The sequence below is a fragment of the Pyricularia grisea genome (assembly GCF_004355905.1).
Source record: "Pyricularia grisea strain NI907 chromosome Unknown Pyricularia_grisea_NI907_Scaffold_7, whole genome shotgun sequence".
Classification (NCBI taxonomy): Eukaryota; Fungi; Ascomycota; class Sordariomycetes; order Magnaporthales; family Pyriculariaceae; genus Pyricularia; species Pyricularia grisea.
In genome coordinates, this window is record NW_022156720.1 from 957,011 (window position 1) to 977,274 (window position 20,264).

Genomic DNA, 20,264 nt, shown 5'->3' on the forward strand with positions numbered 1-20,264 from the left:
TCATGACTCTTTCCAGAGTTGACTACTATCTGACTTACCGACTTGTATTCGGTAGACTAGTGGGTTGCCCCTGGTCAAAGATCCCCGAACTACATCCGTTCCCGCGCGGGCCTCCCTTGTGTTTCTCCTGGTTCCCCTCACTCCGCATTTATTGATTCGTTTACTTGCCCCTGAGACCAGGGATTTAGACGCTAACCGTGGGCAGAATTCCACAAACTACATTTCGACCGATAAGAGTATGGAGGTTTGGGGTACCGGCGCTTTCGGGAAACACTAACTTTAATGACGTGGCTCGAACCATTATCTCTGCTATATAAAAAAGCGGAGGTTATCAACCTGGCATGCTTTGACTTCATACCATTCCACATTGTGTTGCGTTTGTTCCTGGCTCGCAAAGGCTGTGAGCGTTATCCCGGGTATTGCTTTCATCCCAGGTACATAGTTGAGCTAGCTGGTTCTAGATTATATCTGATCTCTGTTTTTTTTCGTTTTTTTGTTCACTACTTCACATGGCCCAATTTATATAATCCTAAAGTGCTGCTCTCGATTTATTAGTTTGTTCTCTCTCAAGGCATCCCTTTCGCTCTTGAGAATACTGGAGAAGGGAGCTGGTCAGAGCCGGTTTCAGTGTAGCGATTGATGGACTCTTTCCCTTTTATTTTTTGACTGATTGGGTCGGCAAGCAAAAGCCGCTCTTTTCACCAGTGTTAATTTCTCTTGTCCATCTTTCAAGACGCAATACCACCAACCGCCAACATGACTGCACTTCACTCGGCTGCCAGATCTGGCGAAGAGAATGGGAGCGTATTCCTCGTCGCCGAGGATGGCACCCTTCTCAGTCTTCCCATCCCTAGCAACTCCCCTGATGACCCTCTGAGCTGGAGTCTACGCAAGCGCTGCTTGGCCCTGGTCATATTGGTACTTTTTGGTGTATTTTCCATGGCCATCCAGCAGTTTCCAGGTATTGTGTATTTGGCTTTTGAAAAGGAGTTTGGGAGTGAGGTAAGTCCTCAACCTACCTGACAAGGCTTCAGTGAGGAACAGTTTCTAACAAAATCCCAGCCTGTTGGACCTTTCAATATTGATCATATAGGCACGGCTCCGACCTTCTTTATGGGTATGGGGGCAATCTTTTGGGTTTTCTGCTCCATCTTACTTGGGAGGCGGCCTGTGATCCTCTTTTGTATCCTTCTGCTCGCCATCTCAACTGCCTGTGCATCTGTCACAACCTCCCTCGTCAATCTCATCATTGCCGTTTCGATCGAGGGCTTTGCAAACGGTGCAACTCTGGGAGTAGTAAGTGCCTTTGGACAAGCTCATAATCCAAAGCCCCAAGACGGTGCTGACCGGAAGCTTGCCCCCAGATTCTCCTAGTCGTTGTGGATCTTACCTTTATTCACCAGCGGCCTGGCGCAATCGCGGCAACCTGGTGTGTCGGAGGCACCATTTCTCAGCTGATCCTAACCCTGGTTCCATACACTGTCGACGTCGGTGTCGACTGGCGCTCGGCTTATAAGTACTGGTCCATTCCGCCATTCATCCTCTTCCCCCTGGCGGTGCTCTTCGTCCCCGAGACTTATTTCGTCCGACCACCAGTCGCCCTGAATGGACGCATCCTCGTCCAGGGGGGCGCGGAAAAGACGCGCATCTACGAAGGTTGGGACCAGGTCGCCGGCGGTGGCCCACCCATCGTCGGGACCGAGCACGGATTCCAGAGGCACGCCGCCATGGCCGCCACCCCCAAGACGACCAGGCGCGACGGCCGGAGCAGGATGAAGCTGTGGCTGCGGCAGATGCGCATCCGCAGGGCCAAGGGCGCCGACTGGCGATCCGCCGTCGCCTTCTTCCCGCAGCTCGCCATCTGCCTGGTCAACCCCCTCATCTTCTGGGTCTGCCTCTTCACCGCCGCCAACTTTGCCGGCATGATGCTCGTCGGCACCACCTACCCCATGGTCCTGGCCGTGCCGCCTTACTCCCTCTCGGCGCGGGCCATCGGGCTCGTCAGCCTGGCCACCGCCGCCGGCGCCCTGGCCGCCTGGCCCGCGTCCGGCTACCTGACCTCTCGGGTGACGAACCACCTCACGCGCCGCAACCACGGCGTCCGCCACGCCGAGGTCTACCTCTTTGCCTTCCTGCAGCCCGTGGTGGCGGGCGTGGCCAGCCTGGTGCTGTACGGGCTGGCGGTGCGGTTCGAGTGGCCGGCCGCGTGGATCTACGTGTCGTACGGGATCAACGCCTTCTCCTACGTCACCAACAGCGTCGCAAACACCCTCTGGGCCACGGCCGTCTTTCCGCAGTGGGCCGCCGCCGCCATCGCCGTCGTCGGCGGCCTCAGCTCCGTCCTCAGCTTCGGTCTCACCTACGTCATCCAGCCCTGGCTGCATTCTCAGGGGTACCTGGGCGCGTCGTTCGAGTTGGCCGCCGTCGTGCTCGTCTTGGGGCTCGTCGTCGTGCCTGTTGCGTTTTGGGGGAGAAATGTGCGTCAGTATATCAATTCGAGGTGGGCGACCTATGAGGCGGGTGCTATGCGGCCTCAGTGAGTTACTGGTGATGCAGTTTTTTTGGAGGGATTAATGTGTTTTGCTCATTCTTTTGGTTGTTTTTATTGTGATTCTCTAAAGTTGCAGGAAATTCTACAGATACTGGTGGAGAACAAGACTAGGTAGCCAGCACTATATGCCGGCAAAGTCGCCGTACTAAATATATGCACTCTCAATAAAAGGGGGTAGACTCACAAAATCAAGTCTAGTATCAAGTCTAGAACTAGACGTACTACTCATCGATATCGTGATTTCCTATCCCTTACCTCACCGCCCTACCTACTTGCACATTATAATATTCGGATTATCGAGCATAGCACAGTTCCTACCATACGGATACATATTATCCCATGGGCGTTCCTATCAAACAGCAATTTTCAATAATCAGCAGTCGCATTTATGGCAACCACTGTGCTCCATATCGAATGATTATTAGCCGTGAAAATAGGTAGATTTGGACAAACAGCGTAAATATATATTGGTAGGTGAGGAGGTAGGCAGGTAGGCAGGTACTAGGGCAGGATAAGTCTTGGTATCCGTCTGTATTAACATTGGGCCGTACTTAAAAGTGACTGCTGATTGTTGAAAGTGGCTGTTTGGTAAGAGAATGCCTTATCCCATTTTCAACACTAGCTAACTAGACAGCCAGTACAGTTATTATTTCTCCGGATGGCTCTTGAGCAAATTTCATCTCAAAGTACTTGTTCGATCTCATCGGCATGGCAATATGCCACCCGTATAGAGCGCCTCGGCAAATAAAAGCAGTGACAAACCGGGGATCGGACGAGCGTCGGGGATATTTAAACGAATACTCCTCATGCGAGACGTCCCGAACTACGGGCCGGATCCCCCCCTTGATAATGGATTACATACGACTCAAAAAAGAGCGGGCGGGCAAATCCGATACCACCTTCCAAACACGCAGCTCGGTCCGGGACGGAAATTATGGGTTGGATTTCTTTGTGTCACCGCCAATCTTGTCAGCAGACCGTATTGAATGTAGAGATAGGGGGGTTGTTCTGTACATGGCCAGTACAATACTTGAACATGACTGGATTCTTGTCTTTAGTTGTAAGTTGTAGGGCTATTTTTTTCGTCAGGCAAGTTTGGCAATTTTGCAACAGTAAGAAAAAGAAAAAAAAAGATCAAATCATTGGAGTAGTTGTACGAAAAGAGAGAATTAAAATGGCAGGTTGCGTTTGCCAAGCATCATCTCCAATCCTAGGTCCATATTCCCCTCCCACCGAGAGCTTGGCGTCTGCGGTTTTTTACAGGGAAGTCGAGAGATCAAAACAGGCAAAAGAGAAAAGAAGAAGAAAAAATTAACACCACGACAAAGAAACCGTGACAAGCAGAACGTGGCGAGTATGGTTAAGAAAAGCCAAGAAGAAAAGAGAGAATAATTGAAGATGAGCACAGAGCCAATGTCTCACCCACTATTATCCAAGACCGAGTGATATGGCGACAGAGCACCACATGCTCCCATCCGACGATTTAATTCCTTTCCCAATATAACCAATTGCCACAGTTGATCAGATTTTCTCAGGCTCCCAAGACCTACAGTCAATTGTCCTGGTCGTCATCGGAAAATGACTGCAGATCCCGACCTTATCCTACAAGTTTTCTTGGCGACCACACGATAACTGAGGGGGTTCTTGGTCGTTTAGAGGATGCGGGGGCTCTTCCGGGGGGGGTTGTCTTGCATATGGTCAACCCACGACGGCACCCACGGGGACGGATGTATGGATACGCTATTCCAGGTCTCTTTGAATGTGGAGAAATGTTCAACATTGGAAGGAGGATAAAGAGAAAAAGTGAGAGGTCTTGACTTTTGATTAAAAGCAAGAGCCGACATTACCGAATGGGGGTGCCAACGCTGCAAAGCGCCTATCAAGGAGTATATATGAACCCTCAACATCATGCCGTCCCGTGTCGATCAGAGGGTTTGCGTGCCGTCCGCAGCAGCGCATTACCATTGTTGTCTGAAAGACGAAGAAGCAAGAAAAGGCAAAAAGCCCAACTAGCGCGGGTTCATGAACCACCCTTTTCAAAAACTTTGAGCAGACTTCGTCCACTACAACAATGCGCACTGCAGTGACGGCTATCGCCATGGTGGCCTGGGCGGCTCTCAGCGTCCAGGCTGTGCCGTCGGCCAAGAACTTCATCTACATCGTTCCAGATGGCTTCGGTCCGGCGTCGCAGACCATGGCCAGGGACTACGTGTCGCTCATCCAGAACGGCGAGAACCCGGACCGGCCGGTTGGGTTCCAGCTTCCGGGTGACAAGATGGTTCTGGGCAACGTGCGGACGCACGCCAGTGACAACTTGGTCACCGACTCGGCGGCCTCGGGGACTGCGTTTGCCTGCGGCGTCAAGACTTATAACGCAGGTTAGTTTCGGTGACGGTTTGTGGGTGATGCGGATCGGTGTGCGTCGGTTGAATGGATAAGCTTTGCTGACAGTGGTTTCTGGACGTCAGCTATCGGTGTCAACGATGCTGTCGAGCCTGTGGGTTCGATCCTGGAGGCAGCGCATCTCTCAGGCATGAAGACTGGACTGGTCGTCACCAGCACGATCAACCACGCCACGCCAGCTTGTGAGTAGTCTACAACCTACCGGTTCCTGTAATACATTTCTGGGATAATGACTGACGCTGATATTCAAGCCTACTCCGCTCATGTTGCCCACAGAGACATGTATGAAGATATCGCCAAGCATCAAATCGGATATAACCACCCATTCGGTCCCTTTGTGGACATTTTGATGGGCGGTGGTAGGGTAAGTGACTGGCTCAAGTTGATATGGAATGGAATGATATCAGTCATGATGAACAAGGCTGAATTTTGACTCGGCTTTACAGTGCTACTACAAGCCGCAAGGAGAGAGCGGCTCCTGCAGGTCCGATGATGCAGACCTATTCGGGTTTGCACAGGAGAACGGCTACCACGTGATGCAGAACCGCACAGCATTCGACGCCCTGGACAAAGGCCTCGGGGACACGAATCTGCCGTTCATCGGACTGTTCAACGACGGACAGATGATGTACGAGATTGACAGGTCGCGCAACCCAACCCAAGAGCCTTCTCTTCTGGAGATGGCTGAGACGGCCATCAGCGCTCTAGACAGGGCGACGAGCTCCGGCGACAAGGGCTACTTCCTCATGATCGAGGCGTCACGCATCGACCACGCGGGCCACGCCAACGACCCTGCATCGCACCTGTTCGACATCATCATGTACAACGAGGTGCTCGAGTACGTGCAAAAGTGGATCGACGAACACCCAGACACGATGCTCATGTCGGCGGCGGACCACGAATGCGGCGCCCTGACGCTGGCGGGGTACAACCCACTGCCGATGAAGGCGGCCACGGCGTCGACTGAGGAGCTGGTCAGACAGTACAATGCCTTTTCCGGCTCTGACGCCGACAAGCGGGCCTTCTTCCGGTCCGAAATCCTGCCTGCGTATGGACTGGCCGACGCCACGGATTCCGAGGTCAACACGCTGCTGTCTTCAGGAAACCTGGGCTCCGAGATGGGCAACCTGCTCGCGTCGCGGGCGGGCATCCATTGGCAGTCTGGTGGACACTCGGCGGTCGACGTCGTTTTGTACGGATACGCGTCCAGCGACAAGCTGGGCGAATACAAGGCCAGCATGGCGGGTAATCATGACAACACGGCGCTGCCCAAGTTTGTCGAGCAGGTTCTGGGTGTCGATATGTCGGCGGCGACCGAGTTGATCCGTACAAACGCCACCGAGGGCTGGATGGGGACGCCACCGGACAACTTTAGGACGAACAACCATGTGCACGCGCATGGTGACCACGAACCCACACACCAGATGCTGCCTCTGTTCCGTTAATATGTAAAAGAAAGATGAAGGTTTTGGATATGTTTGGGTGAGAGGTCAACAGCAATTGATGGAAACAAACAAACAAACGTCCACAAGTAAGAAACCTCCGATTTGTCCATTCCATAGTGATAAAAATAGAAGCGATGCTATTGGTGCAGTCTTGACAAGTTGGAGCACACCACAACTTCACCTGCACAGCTACTCCCGTACAAATATTCTATGTCACGTGACTCTTCAACAGACCGATGGTTTTGTCGTAACCTGCCTTGCCTGCGCTTTCCTTCCGCTTTACCTGCGGGGCGGACGGGAACATGTCCGATGCAACCAATCGATCCTCTATCGGATCGGATACTTGCCAGGAAGGACAATTTTCCTTACGTCACCAAAAGGACTCTCACAAGTCTCGCTAACGTAACGCAGCCAAGAACTCAAAGAAGCAGGTGGTTTTCGAATTGGCCATCTGCTTCCAGACAAGCCTAGCCTTGTCAGTTTTGGTTTGTACATTTGTAGGTTGGCCAGACTGGCCTTTCCTTTGTTCTCGTGACAGGAGAATTTTTTAATTTTTTTTTTTCCTGTGTGTCAATCGCCCCGTATTATCACGAATCATTGTTTTCGGCTACGTCTCAAAAATAACTCTCAATCTACTGTGCAATACTGTGTTTCCCCAGATTTGGTCAATCCTAGAAAACCACTAGAAGCCGAGAAGGGCACAGCAACATGCGAGGACCATGTGGTTCGTCGGGTAAGGTATATCTGGGCATCTTAAATAAGCTTACATGTACCTAATATCCGACTGTGTGTTGACTCGAATTGGATTTGACTCGCTTTATTAGTCGCCCAGCCTGACCTAAGCTCTTTGCCACATTTAGTCAAGTCAGTCTGACCAAAAGAATCACGATCAGGCCAACGCGGGCGTGAATTAACAACTTTTTTGGAGGATGTTTTAGTACGAGAGAGACATGCCTAACCAAGCCACTCACCCGTCAGCAACAAGGGCAGCCCTATGGAGTCAAGGGAATATGCGAGAGGTCTACAGTAGTTCAAGAATAGTAAGTAGGCGGGAAGTAGGCTTGCGTTCAATTGCACAGACAGGCCCGAGAAACTGATAGACAGACACATGCATGCGACAAGACTTTTTTTTTTCTCCTTCTTTCTATCCCGCATGTCACCCAACCCGTTCCGTATTAGCGGTGCAACGTCGCAACATTTCCAACGGCTTGTGTGGTTTTTTTTTCTTTCCCTGCATTTTCCTTATGACCTTGTAGCATCAACCTACTGTACAAGTAAACCCTGCCTTGTCACAATACATGTCGATGGAGCCTTTTTTTTTCATTTTTTTTTTCTCCAGTTCCACTTGAACCGCCACCAAAGCCATACCGGTACATGCACAACGACAATGATAACAACCGATGACTATTTTGGGATTGAAACCTCAAAGCTGAGAGGGGCTTGAGGGGGTAAATCCTCATAGTTCCAGCCTCCTTGTGTTCAGCCCCTTTTCCATCCCCGTTGACAAAATGGGTGATCGCTTGCCACATTTGCTGACCGCAGATCTTGGCTTGCTCCACGGCTGACAGTGATAGGATGAATACAATGCGTTTTTTTTTCTTTTTTCTAGGCACAGCTACGATAGAAAGAGTACGAAGACAAAAAATCCTCGGCGATTGTCGTCGGGACTAGGTTTACTGTAAACGATGTCATTTTTCAACTTTTGAAGCCTAAAACTATTCAGGAAAACAACACACACGATAACGTAGTATTGAACCACTAATTCAGGTGTGGATCGTGCATCACAAAGACAGAATACACCGCAACCTCGATAAAAAAAAATAACCCGACCACAATGACGGCATTACATAGTATGTCGACCGAGGTGAAGCGGAATTTTGAAGCAAAAGTTGCCGAGATGGATGAGCGACTGGTACCTCCGCAGGCTGATCTGCATTTTCTGCACCTGCAACTACGTCAAAAGGTTTCATTTGTGGGCGTCGTGGGGGATGGACCGGATGGGTATTTTTTTGGGTCTGCTTTTTTGGACCTGCAAGATGGTTGAAATCCTAGGTACGCTTGGTACGCTACCTAGACTTGCCTCACATCATTGTACTATCTGATGTGGGGCTATCTGCTTTTGCATCGAGGTAAAGTTGGTAAACTACTGCGCAATGTACCAAGATAGGCAGTTCATGACCAAGTCTGGACTAGGCCACAACCATTACATGCTGCATTTTGAATACAGTGATAGAGATCGCTTGCCGAAGAGCCGCCGTCAACCATGATCAATCAATACCTTATCCAGCTTACAGTATAGTAAGTCAAGTGGTCGCCCAAAAGTGGCGATTACCTCACTCTAGTCTACACTAGTGACAGGTACCTTGAGCAGGATTAGGCGACAGTCTGGATCCTCCCACAAGGGATTCGATTCCAAGCCACCAACCCACTAAACTCCAGCCTTGCTCGGCTGAATGCTGGAGCTGCCTGCAGCCGTTGGGGGCTGAGAACCTGATCTGCACTCGGCGGGATGTCTTACCAGAAAAGCCTCCTTCAGGGCCGTGTCTTGTACCTGTACATTAATTCTTGGTTGCCTGGGTTGAATGTCTTTTACGCTTTTTAATTGATTGTTACTACGAAATAAGAACCGTATAATATAGAAATAAAAACAAGCAATATGAAGCAATTCTTGTATCGACAACCGCATCGGCACATTTCAAGAAAACCTTTTTGCCCCACGCTTTTCTCATCAGCCCATAATCCCTGTAATCCACCACGCTAAACAGAAAGAGGCCGAATCAAACTAAGGTAGGTAGCAGTTTCGTCTGGTTTTCTGTTGTTCTTTCAGCTTCATTCAATCTGATAAATTGTCTATACTGTTTATCATACTATATCAACCAACTGAGAATCCCATCAATGATTTGAATTGAATATGCATTTCAATGTGCGCTGTGATGTTGGTCGGTACAGCTGTGATTTTATTTTAATGAGGCTACCTTTGACACGAAATTGCAACTCCGCATTCTCTAGTCATGTCTCCACTTGGCGCCTTTCCCAACATAAACCAGCCATGTGGGTTTTCTGTCGTTGCATCCGCGGTAAGAAAATCAATTCTTTGGAAATTGGAGATGTGGTCACTTACGGGTTGGACCCTAGAAATTTTCAACAGGTTCTTTTGCTTTCCCAACTGGTGAACAAACAGCTGACAGGTATAAAATATGAATGACTGCATAATTTCCATGTGTCGTACAAGTCTTTTCGCGGTGAGCCTTGCTGTCAATATGGATATTTGACCATCGCAGGCCTCCATGACAGTGGCCTTGAGTGGGTTTAGGCACCCTTCAATCGTCTAGTCTTGGCAAAAGGGGCTTGCTGCAGCCCCTCCAGCTGCTACTACGGATACATGTACAGTACCTAAAGTACCTCAGTGCTAAATTCAACCTAGGCACCTAATTAGTCTAGACTTTAGACTAGAGCCGACGGATTGCACGCATGGAAACCTTCTGCGTAGTGCCGCATAAGTTATGTTTCTCCTGGTTGGTGCAGTGGTGTGGTGTTGGTGTTGGACTGCGCCTCCCTAACTTTGCAGATCTGGGCATGTCTCTTGAGTGGGTAGGCCACATGGAAATAAGAAACCTCTAGTTCTAGGTACCTAGGTACCTGTAAGCTAGTTAGCATTAGTAGGCAATTGTCTTTGCTACAGTATGGTTACCCGGGCTTTGCATTTTGACGGCACAATGTACCCGAGTATAGAATCAATCTGTCAAGTTCAGTTTACTATGAAAAATAGCTTCATGCAGCCATAATGTAGACCTGAAATCCATCATGATTTACAGCTGTTACTCAATTGGACTGCGCCCCCTGTCGGCTGACTTAACCTTAGTGACGGGACGAAGGGGTTGCCTGCGGGTACTTTGTTCGGCTGGGGTACCATTGTACGGAGTAACGTACAGTAGGTATTCTGTACAAAAAAACACTTTGGTCATAGCGAATACTCCCCGCCCTCGTCATTTCCCAACCTGACCAAGCGCAGCAGAAGATCCCCCAGTCACCAACCAGCCAGCCTACTTGCCCTTGCTGGCCCAAAAGAGTCTCAGCACACCACCGAATAGCAAGGCGCCCCCTTTCTGATGTTGGATGTATTCACCTTACTTACCTACCTAGGTAGCTAACAAGAAAGGGGAAAAATCAAACCCGACAATCCACCCAAAAAAAAAAAAAAAAAAAGGCGGCGCAGTACGGATGGTAACCTAAACCTTTTAGGACTCGATTGGCAGAAAAAAAGGGAAAGAAAAGAGGGCCATCTAATTAAAACCACCCCCAATCCAACCGTTTCCCCAGAAAAAGAAAAAGAGGGAAGAAAAGAAAAGAAAAGAAAAGCCGACCCCCATGTAAATAGGTACATCCTTCTGTTCCGCACAAGCCCAAGTTTGAACGACGCGAAACAGCACCAGCAAGCACGGTCGCCCGGCGCCATTGGCACGCGAGTCCACGACGAGGACGAGGAAGAGGACGATTTTGACGACGACAAACTAATCTTAATCACCATAATCGTCGTCGACCTCTACAACCCGTCAATACTCGACATCAAAGGACGACGACATTGATTCTTCGTTCTTGGTCGTGTCCAATCTCGCCCATCTCGCCGGTGCGGTGCTCGCGCTTCGCCTTTCCAACCTTCGATCCTTTTATCGACCCATCATTGCCACATGTCGGGCAAGTCGATACTCCCAAGCTACCACGTGCCGGCCGACACGTCTCCCGGAGCCGGAGGCCGCGGTCGGCATCACATACATCACACAAAGGCGCAGCACCACTACTCGCCATCGCGCCGGAAGAAGAGTCGTTGGTGCTGTTGCGGAGCCGCTGGCGGTAGCCCTCTGCGGCTACGGCACCTCGTCGTCTTGTTTTTTACTCTGTTGTTTGTCTTTTACGTTACCGACTGCCTGCACCTCTACAAGCGCATCTCGCTCAAGAAGGAAACGGGAATCACACACCTCCAAACCACGACGTGGAACTTTAGGTTCTCCAGAGGTCCCATAGACTTTAGCATGGGGACCTTTCAATCAAGAGATTTTGTCGACATTACATACAACCCTAGGTAGCCATGGCTGTCTCGCGTCTACAAGAGGCAACCGCGGAGGGAAAACGTGTACCTGGATTCAACCGTCACGACTTTGTATCCGAGAAGCGGCTCGCTGCGATAACGATCTAAACGTCGGTCATGCAGCGCAAACGAGGTCGATCGAGTTGTCGATTGAGGTTACCTGCCGATCCTTCAAGAAAGAAACAAACCCACCACAGTTTGTTTCGTTTGGTCAGATTGGCAACATCAAAAACACGCGACACCACTACCCTGCTCCCTGTCGCATGTTTCTACACTTCCATTGAACGACTAAAACGATAGCCAGCAAAGCTCGCAACTCGACTCGACTTGCCTCGAATTACACGGGACCTCCTTGCCATTCTACATGTTAGAACAGATGGAACATTCACCCGAACCGAGTGACGAGCATGAGATACAACGTCCGACGCCCAACGTCCCCTGGTCGATACGTAAATCCTAGACCGAACATTCCAACCGACACGACTCGGACTCTCGACACCAAACATAGTGCCAAACACGACTACGGGCTATAGCATCTCGATACCGACGACACTCTTGCCTCCCGATTCCACCCTCCAGACGCATCCGCCATGCCACAAATGACGACCACATTATAATAATACATATTCTTTTCTCCTTTTATATCCACTTCTCTAAGCAACGCATATCTTTTTAACATTATCTCATTTGTTTACTCCCCATCATGATACCAACTCTCGTATGGGCGGCCTACCGGTTTATATCCGCTCAAGCAGTTTCGCAACCTGGAATTATTTTTCTCTCGTCTTGACCATCTCCTCATTTCCACAACAATAAAAAAAAACCGAACTCAAAACATATCAGAAAAGGGGACCCCGCCGCTGGAACGACTGCGTTTTTACCACCAGCATATCAAATAAGTTTTTATGTTTGGCCTATCTTGTTTATTCGCGACGTTTAAACCTTCCGCGCTTCGAGTAAGGCGCGTGTCTGATTCTTTATTATCGGCGGATTCGGTGAACCGGGAAGGGCATTCGGCGTTTTGACATGGGGAACAAAGGGACTCTTTTTATTTTTTTTTTTAGTTTTTCCACAACTCCCGCGTTTGAACTTGGTTCTGCTTCATAGTATATTGGAAAACCCGCATTGGGAGCGTTTTGAATCATGCTTTCATGTTCACATCACCATACTATTGGTATTGAATGCGTGACATGTCAGTGGCTGACATGAAAGTGTTTAGGATGGGGGAAGGACCGTATATGGTTCCTATTCCCCTGATTTTTATTTTATGTTTGTTATTCTGTTCCATGCGCCACCATTATGATTTTTTCTGGTTTCCATTATATCGAGTGCCCAACCAGGTAAGAGAAAGGAAAGACAAATACCTAGGAAATATAACGCCCGGCAGTTCGAATACAACAAGCCATTAACACCCCGATGAACTCCCGGACTTCCTCTTTTATTATGTGCTGACTTCTGTCAGGCCCTTGCCGAAAAACGAAAACTGTGATTCGAAGTTGCCGGTTCCGCCAATATGCAATCTGGTGAGCAGACGACAAACTCCACCTCATGTGAGCTAATTCGCAACTTTTGCAGTGAAAAAAAAGGGGGCGGCCGAGTTTTGTTACTCCCTAAACCCCCTAGCTTTAGCTCAACACCATCCTCCCCTTTTTTTTAAATGCGCTTCCCACCAGTCATGTCGGTCTTGTACCGCTTGAGGATGCAGACCTGCCAGACGCAGCTAAAGATGACGGTCAACCACTGGAAGGTCTGCAGGGCTTTTCCTCCCTCGACGTTGATCTCGTTCTGCCCGCGCGTGATCTCGACCACGGCAAAGTGCAGGGCGTTGACCACCATGCTGACGGCGGTCGCGGCGGCCAGCAGCAGGCCCAACGCCAGGCTGTGCATGAGGAAGGCGACGGTGGCGGCCATGGGGGAGATCTGCGGCACGTTGCGCCACAGGAAGACGGTGGTGGTCGACACGAAGAAGAGGACCGAGGCCAGCAGCAACGGTACGAAGAAGATGACTTTGACCTGCACCTCGTGCCCCAGCTCGACGAGGCGCGTCAGCTCGGCGGGGAGGGTGCTGTTGAAGACGGTCGTGCCGGGGGCCCGGCCTAGGGAGAAGGATGGTAGACATGAGAGCTTGGCGTCGTCGGTGCCGGCGCACAGGCCGAAGTAGCCGACTCGCACCTGGTAGGGGGTTTCGGTCAAGGGGGTGGTGAGTTTGAGGAGGAAGATGTCGGGGATTCCGGGGGAGTTGGAGATGCAGCCGACGAGGGAGAGGACTTTTTAGGGGGGTGTTAGTTAGTTGGACGTTGGTCAAGTATTACTGGATACCATGTCAGGCTTACCATAAAAGAGGACGATGGGGATGGTAAGTGCCCAAGTCACCAGCCTGAAGATGTTGCCGTTGGCCATGATGAATGCTTAAAGAATGCTTTTTTTTTTTCGTTTGAGATGTACTGGGTCACAGACGCCTGGAAAGATGCAGGATAGAAGAGAGATTTATGTTTGAAGAAAGAACGTGGACCTGCCCAGGATGTTGAAAGTGTAAGATGAACCCGTGAAAGAGAGTAAAAACGACTGTTTTGTTCCTAGGAAAAGAGACTAAAGGGAAAGTAAACAATGAAGATGGAATGATGTTGCTTGCAGTTGGAAAAGGAACAATCAATCCAGGTGATGGTTGGGACACTCTTTATACACCAACATTGCCTCACCTTGGTCACCTTTCACACCTCACAACAAAGAGCTGTCTGTTGTGATTCCCAAAAATAGAAAAATCAGTCAAACATGAAAACCGACGAATCCCTTCCCACCACCCCAGCCCTATGCGATGAATCAACGGGTTCCGACATGGTCTTGGAAGATTGGCCTTGGAAGAAACGAGCGGCAGTTCGCCAGCTGAAACGGGCTCGCGATCAACAAGAGCCATTCATCTTTCCCTTGACGAACCTGGACGGAACGGCGATCAATGACTTGCTTTGAAGTTGTAGACGCCCGGCCCCACCAGCCGGCGGCGCTTAGCGACGGGCGGCCATGAACTGCGAGCGCCCATTTCCAACCCCGGCTACGCGTTCTCATTGGTCGGCGCGCTTGGTGGTTGGTGGTCCCTGCGACCAAACCGAAAAGTCCAGACTTGTTGAGTCTTTGTTCCAGTGTTGCGGCAAAGGGTCTGTGTGGACTAAAATCCTGGTAGGCAAGAGATGAGGGATTGAGACACGCGATTAATTTGGTCCTGCAAAGCCATGATTTGTGATGCGGGTCTGGATTGAGGTCGTCTGCGATGGGTGTCCGGGAGTGATTAAATGGGGCAGTGTATCCGTATATGCGTGTGTCTCTTGGTGGACAAGAATAACTACATATATGATTTAGGGCCACGTTAAAGATCACCCACGATTCCTTAGCCAGCACCCTTTTTTAAATCCACACAGCGTGAACATTGGTAGATACGGTTTCGAGACTTTTACCCACCAAAATCCCACCCAACCCCGTCCGACCCCATGTTGCGCCTGTGGATCAAATTCTGCCATTAGGCGGTAAACCCGTTTTTTCGGCCAACAATTACATGAAGCTATTCCCAACTCCCAAACCACACCATTTATTACACCCACCCACTATAATACCTACCACCTACACCGCCATACCTACCACCTACCACTTACCGCAATACTTACCACCTACCACCTACCGTAATACTTACCACCTACCGTAATATTTACCACTTACCACTTATCGTAATACTTATCACTTACCGCAATACCTACCACTTACCGTAATACTTACCACTTATTATTTACCGCAATACTTATCACCTACCGCAATACTTATTACCTACCGTAATACCTACCACTTACCGCAATACTTACCACTTACCACTTACCGTAATATTTACCACTTATCACCTACCGTAATACTTATCACCATAGAACCTTGACGATCCGTTATTCAACCTACACACTATATATATTCGTAGGCGAATAGGTAAATATTGGCCTCAGGTGGAGGGTAAGCAGGTACGCAAATGATGCTGAAGTCTTCATATTGAGCAGACAGTACAGCCTTTATATGCTAAGCCGGCATACCCGCCAGACGACCTGGCTACCTCTTCACTAAAATAGCAGCAGCATCTTTGATCTCCTCCTTGCTGACATACCCACTAACAGCCGCCTCCTGGGCCGCAGGTCTCTCCTTTCCTCCACCGTAGTGATACTGAAAGTACCTGTACCCCTGGGTGACCTGCGCAGTCGAGTTCACGACGTGAGTCGCAAATAGTAGGTAGTTCTTTGGGGTGACGGCAAAGGCGAAGCGCATAAATACACCAGAGTATCCCGCAAGGGCGAGGGTCATCGGTAGCGAAATCCTGTGCCGGTCGGGGGCTTTAGAGCTGGGTCACAGACGATAGATGTTGGGGAGGTCTCACTTGTCTGCTGGCGCTCTCTGGATGTCTGCTATGGCAGCAATGGGAATGCCAAAGGTCGATACGGGACCCCAAAAGTCTTGCGGTATAGTTGGCGTCAATTTAAGTGTGACAAGTGGCCCTTGGGGGTACTTACGCGTGGAGCACACATAGTCCAACACCTTGTTCGCCCTTATCCTGGCATTGATCGATTTCACAAAGGCAGCCATGTTTGTAGACTTGTTGAGGACATTAAAAGATGAAAGTTGCGACGGAAACAAACACTGAATTTCCACCGGCTTTTTGCAAATCCAGCTTACGCATTGGAGCTAGTGCGGAGGTCAGCTTGGCTTTGATGCCGAACAAAGCCCGCCCGCCCCCGAGATTGGCTATCGGGTTCAACCCTTCAGTTGTGTCACGTATGATTGGTTAACAGTAGAAACTTTGGTAGTGCAGACGATTTGGTGTTTCATAAAGGGCTACGTTGTAAAACCTTCATGATCCGTGATTCCCACTACTATAGTATAAACTAACTCCACATAGTGTTAACATAGAGAAATACGTTCCGTAACTTTTACCCACCCCAAATTCCACCCAAATGCGTCGGGGGGCCATGTTGCCCATATGGCCCCGAATTCTGCCGCCAAGCGGTGAAAATTTTGCCGAGGGCGGTAAAACCGTTATTACCACCCAATAACGACCGCCCGTTGCATAAAACTATTCCTAATCACGATTCACCCACGCACCGCACCACGGTATAATTAAATCGCTACCTACCTTTATTAGGCCGACCCTTAAAAAGGCACAACTCGCCCTCAAGGCGCACGCTTATTTTAATGGGTTTAACGTCGTTATCGCTATTCGTTACCCAGCGGGATTAAACCACGATACCACTACCCGCCTACCTGACCTTCACCATTATTGTGGCTTTTGTGGCTTTTGTGGATTTATGTGATATGGCTGATTCATGCGTTCTGTTCGACTTGGCCTAAAACTCCACCCAGAAAGTACCCAGTGCAGACGATCGCTGTGTGGGGCCAATTTATAGGTTGAATAACGGATCGTGAAAGTTCTGTAACGTAGCCCTATCTTTATTATGGCGCGCCATACCATGAGGCCGGGACAAGTGTTTTGATGATTCCGGCCCGACAAGAAGCAGTGTCATAGCTTAGAAGTATCCTTGAACGTTTTCAGCAGCGAATTTCACAAGGTGAGAAAGAGAAACTGGTGAACACGTCCGAGATTATCGGAAACATGGTTCTCAAACATCCCAGCAGCCAGCCGCAAACGTTCTTTAATCCGTCCAGTAATGGCTTTGTTTATAATTCTCCTCCTGTTACAATCGCATGTGCATAATAGAAGATAAATCATTTAAACTATGTGAAACAAGAAAGTTTAACTGTGAGGTATGAAAAGAACAGAATGAGGAATGCCCAAATGCATAATAAAGATAATTGGTCTGGTGTTAAAGGGAAATTGTTTACGCTTATAACCTATTTGGAATATAAGGACTTTTTATTCTTCTTGGTTTCGAAGGGTTTTAAGATATTTTCATGACGTTCCTAAGCGTTTTTGACTTGGTTGGAGAAATCTTCTCTCGGTCCTGAAAGCTTTTGGTACGATAGCCAGAAAATGCGCATGGACTGCGGCTTGCTATCCCCCTGTCCTGACCGTCCGGGTTTCCCTTATTCCCAGATCGACTAACCTATGGAACAAAATATGTTTTCAGAGTCGCACAACATGGACAACACATCCTCCGAGGATGATCACTGTCAGGAGCTGAATCTTCAGGCTAAGGGGTAATTTATGCAGTTTGTTTGCTTCCCTTTTTGCTTTTATCTTTTTTCCATGCCCTCCTTCCCGGCACAAACAGCCCGATCCCCAGCTGGAAGCCTTAATTCTCCTTTCTATCAAATCATCAATGATCCATCTTTAGAAGATACCTTGAAGATTGTGCGCCTAATAAGGAGTCGAGAAGATTATGTCTCGGCAGCTTCTTATTCTCTGGGCTCTTTTTGCTGTATTTTCTCGGCCTTGACAGTGTCGTGCGATATTCTTTTTATTGCTGAAAGCCTAGGTCGACTTTTGTCTGGGTCAAAAAAGCTTTTGCGAAGATATCTGGAAATTGCGCGTTCTAGGCGGCTAATATCCCACCTTTTTGACTGATGGGGGCTGATGGGGTGTTAGAACGGGTTGTTGAAGCTGTCAGCATGAGGAGCGGCTTAAATAGTTGCCCAGAAGGGAGGCCTACAAAGGAACGGTAGCAGAGCCAGGTACACCAACTACAGACCTACTCACCTACCATGCTCACCTAGTACCCTGGGTTAGGTGACGATGAAAGAGAGGCTGGCAGTCTGAAAAGACAAGCCCATATCTTTGGGCTGCCTGTAGGCTTTAGCATATACTTATAACCACCCTCCCCAGATTTGACAATGCACGGTTCCCACCACTATAAAGACCTTGTATCACTTTCGTTTAGGCTGGTGATTTAGTTGTGAGGGCACTCGGCTACAGTTCGTCCCAGGCAGATCCCTGAATTAGGAGTGATTAATGTGCACTTCTGCAAGTACTCGAGTTTATGGGATGCACTATCTAGTCCTGGCCGAAGCCATGTAGTCCTCTGTATAGTAAGGGGCATCTCTGCAAATACGTGATTTTATTATATTAATGGTTCCCCCTAGGTACTAACCTTGTAGTCGCCTAGCGCCTAGGGGATATACATAATAATAGTTACTTACATCAAGTGCATCTAAGCTATCAGATATCAGTGACTCTATTCGGCCGGAATAGGAGGGCCCGAGCAAGGCCTTGTGTGTAGACACTACATGCGTGCGTGCGTACGGCGTGGTTTTGTCTCTCTTTATTTGTAAAAAAATGATCATTATTATTTATTTCCCTTTCCGGCGCCACCCTTGGCTATAAGGGGTCTCTTGCTGTGGTAGTTGTGCCTAGAAAGCTCTCAGTCTCGGCAATTCGGGTAGAAAGTCTCCGAAGGGTTTCCAGCAGCAGATTCCATTTAGAGAATCGTGTTTACTTACCCACAAAAGCACTGCGAGTTGATAGTCAACTGCAAAATGCAATCAAATTTGCCCATGGAGCAAGCGGATACCATCAGGTGACTCACTGTCTGTATGGAGTAGGATAAGGTGAGGTGGTGCGCTGGCTCGGATGCACAACCCCGAACCTCCGCACTGCATGCCGAATCCCAGCGATCTGGTATTTCAACTAATTTAAGTAATTATTGTTTCTGGATATCCAAATAAAAGAGGCTAGGGTATATTTGCAAAACTTTAAGGGGAAATAAATCTTATATCATGTGAAATGCAGGATTACTTACCTACATATAAACTTTCATAAACAAACCAGTAATAAGCTAACATGTCGAAGCCAAGAGATAGAAGACAGAATAACACCCAAAAAAATTTTTTTTATCATGCCATAGTGCGCCATGCATGCCTCAGCCTAGAAACATGTCGCAACCTCAACCTTCCCTTCGTCCAGATGTGTTGCACGGAGCACGTAGTATACCGGCCCACTACCACGCGCACTGGTAGCCGAGGTTTGCTCATAGGGGTGGATACGGGCCTTAACGTGGATCGAGTTGAGAGAATATGTAAGGCACATCACGGTAGGTGTTCCGTATATTAGTTACCCACGTATTTTCATCTGTTAAAAATGGACTAGTTCGGGCCTAATCATGCTTGTATATATACTGGCATACGCGGCGCATATTTTCTACGGGTCGTCTCGTCTGATTGGAGGGGCTATTAAATTCAGCATTGTCATGGGATTAAATTACCGTATTTGACATATCGGCAAAGATTCCCATCCCACTTTTGGTGGGGGTTTCTATTTGCTCATTGCTTTTTGAGGGGTTGTAGTTGGCAGGGCCCGATTGGGTCCAACATCGCGGAGATACAAATACCTAATAATTAGCATTAATCCAACAGGACCTTTCTTTATCGTCGGAAAAAGAGCATTCTAGTAGGTGATTTTATTTCGCTATCACAACCAACTGGCCAGCCAGGAAGGTAATCTATTACAACTCTAATCGAGATTTACCATCAAGTACTTACTTACATTAGGCATGTAGGTACCTTACCGACTCACCTACTTTATTTGCCTAGGTAGCTGCTATCTTAGGTACCTCCTTACTCACCATGCCTTTTTGCTTGGACTAAATTTTAGATACTTTTGGCTCCAACGCATGCAGGGTCAGGAATACCCTGCATTGAAAGTATCTTTTCCGTATCTGTATGCTTTTGTAAAAAAACATAATTGATGTTCAACAGAATCTAGTCACAACAAATGCCATTGCCCCCACCTTCGATACGCCACGGTTTAAGCAGGCCGGCTGATGAATGACGTCTTGCCCCGCTCGGTAACCAAGCCAATTCATTG

At 48.8% G+C, this 20,264-nt stretch overlaps 6 protein-coding genes across 6 annotated transcripts; 4 read left to right on the forward strand and 2 right to left on the reverse strand.

Annotated features, from left to right (window-relative positions):
• Positions 1-756: 756 nt before the first annotated feature.
• PgNI_09305 (uncharacterized protein) lies at positions 757-2,540 on the forward strand (the record flags this gene model as incomplete). The annotated part of the gene is made up of 3 exons (XM_031129290.1): positions 757-1,002; positions 1,063-1,296; positions 1,365-2,540. The coding sequence occupies 3 exons, from the start codon at positions 757-759 to the stop codon at positions 2,538-2,540; spliced, it is 1,656 nt and encodes a 551-aa protein (XP_030977949.1).
• A 1,828-nt stretch (positions 2,541-4,368) lies between these two features.
• PgNI_09306 (uncharacterized protein) lies at positions 4,369-6,580 on the forward strand. The gene is made up of 4 exons (XM_031129291.1): positions 4,369-4,929; positions 5,020-5,136; positions 5,206-5,318; positions 5,401-6,580. The coding sequence occupies exons 1-4, from the start codon at positions 4,623-4,625 to the stop codon at positions 6,397-6,399; spliced, it is 1,536 nt and encodes a 511-aa protein (XP_030977948.1). The 5' UTR covers positions 4,369-4,622; the 3' UTR covers positions 6,400-6,580.
• Positions 6,581-8,143: 1,563 nt separating this feature from the next.
• PgNI_09307 (uncharacterized protein) lies at positions 8,144-10,985 on the forward strand (the record flags this gene model as incomplete). Its single annotated transcript, XM_031129292.1, has 2 exons — positions 8,144-8,400; positions 10,778-10,985. The coding sequence occupies exons 1-2, from the start codon at positions 8,234-8,236 to the stop codon at positions 10,983-10,985; spliced, it is 375 nt and encodes a 124-aa protein (XP_030977947.1). The 5' UTR covers positions 8,144-8,233.
• On the reverse strand, positions 10,568-14,375 carry PgNI_09308 (uncharacterized protein). Its single transcript, XM_031129293.1, has 2 exons — positions 13,819-14,375; positions 10,568-13,752 (listed from the first exon to the last, which is right to left on the reverse strand). The coding sequence occupies exons 1-2, from the start codon at positions 13,883-13,885 to the stop codon at positions 13,139-13,141; spliced, it is 681 nt and encodes a 226-aa protein (XP_030977951.1). The 5' UTR covers positions 13,886-14,375; the 3' UTR covers positions 10,568-13,138.
• PgNI_09309 (uncharacterized protein) lies at positions 11,088-11,483 on the forward strand (the record flags this gene model as incomplete). The annotated part of the gene is made up of 1 exon (XM_031129294.1): positions 11,088-11,483. One exon carries the CDS (start codon positions 11,088-11,090, stop codon positions 11,481-11,483), a length of 396 nt encoding a protein of 131 aa, XP_030977504.1.
• A 1,083-nt stretch (positions 14,376-15,458) lies between the features above and the next one.
• Positions 15,459-16,093, reverse strand: PgNI_09310 (uncharacterized protein; the record flags this gene model as incomplete). The annotated part of the gene is made up of 2 exons (XM_031129295.1): positions 15,459-15,827; positions 15,888-16,093. 2 exons carry the CDS (start codon positions 16,091-16,093, stop codon positions 15,566-15,568), a joined length of 468 nt encoding a protein of 155 aa, XP_030978380.1. The 3' UTR covers positions 15,459-15,565.
• Positions 16,094-20,264: the final 4,171 nt, after the last annotated feature.

Excerpts from the sequence above, each read along its gene's own strand:
- PgNI_09306 (XM_031129291.1), top strand. The coding sequence starts at position 4,623 with ATGCGCACTGCAGTGACGGCTATCGCCATGGTGGCCTGGGCGGCTCTC. Across the intron at positions 4,930-5,019 it reads CGTCAAGACTTATAACGCAG|CTATCGGTGTCAACGATGCT; the intron begins GTTAGTTTCGGT and ends TCTGGACGTCAG. Across the intron at positions 5,319-5,400 it reads TTTTGATGGGCGGTGGTAGG|TGCTACTACAAGCCGCAAGG; the intron begins GTAAGTGACTGG and ends TCGGCTTTACAG.
- PgNI_09308 (XM_031129293.1), bottom strand. The coding sequence starts at position 13,885 with ATGGCCAACGGCAACATCTTCAGGCTGGTGACTTGGGCACTTACCATC. Across the intron at positions 13,753-13,818 it reads CCCCATCGTCCTCTTTTATG|TCCTCTCCCTCGTCGGCTGC; the intron begins GTAAGCCTGACA and ends CCCCCTAAAAAG.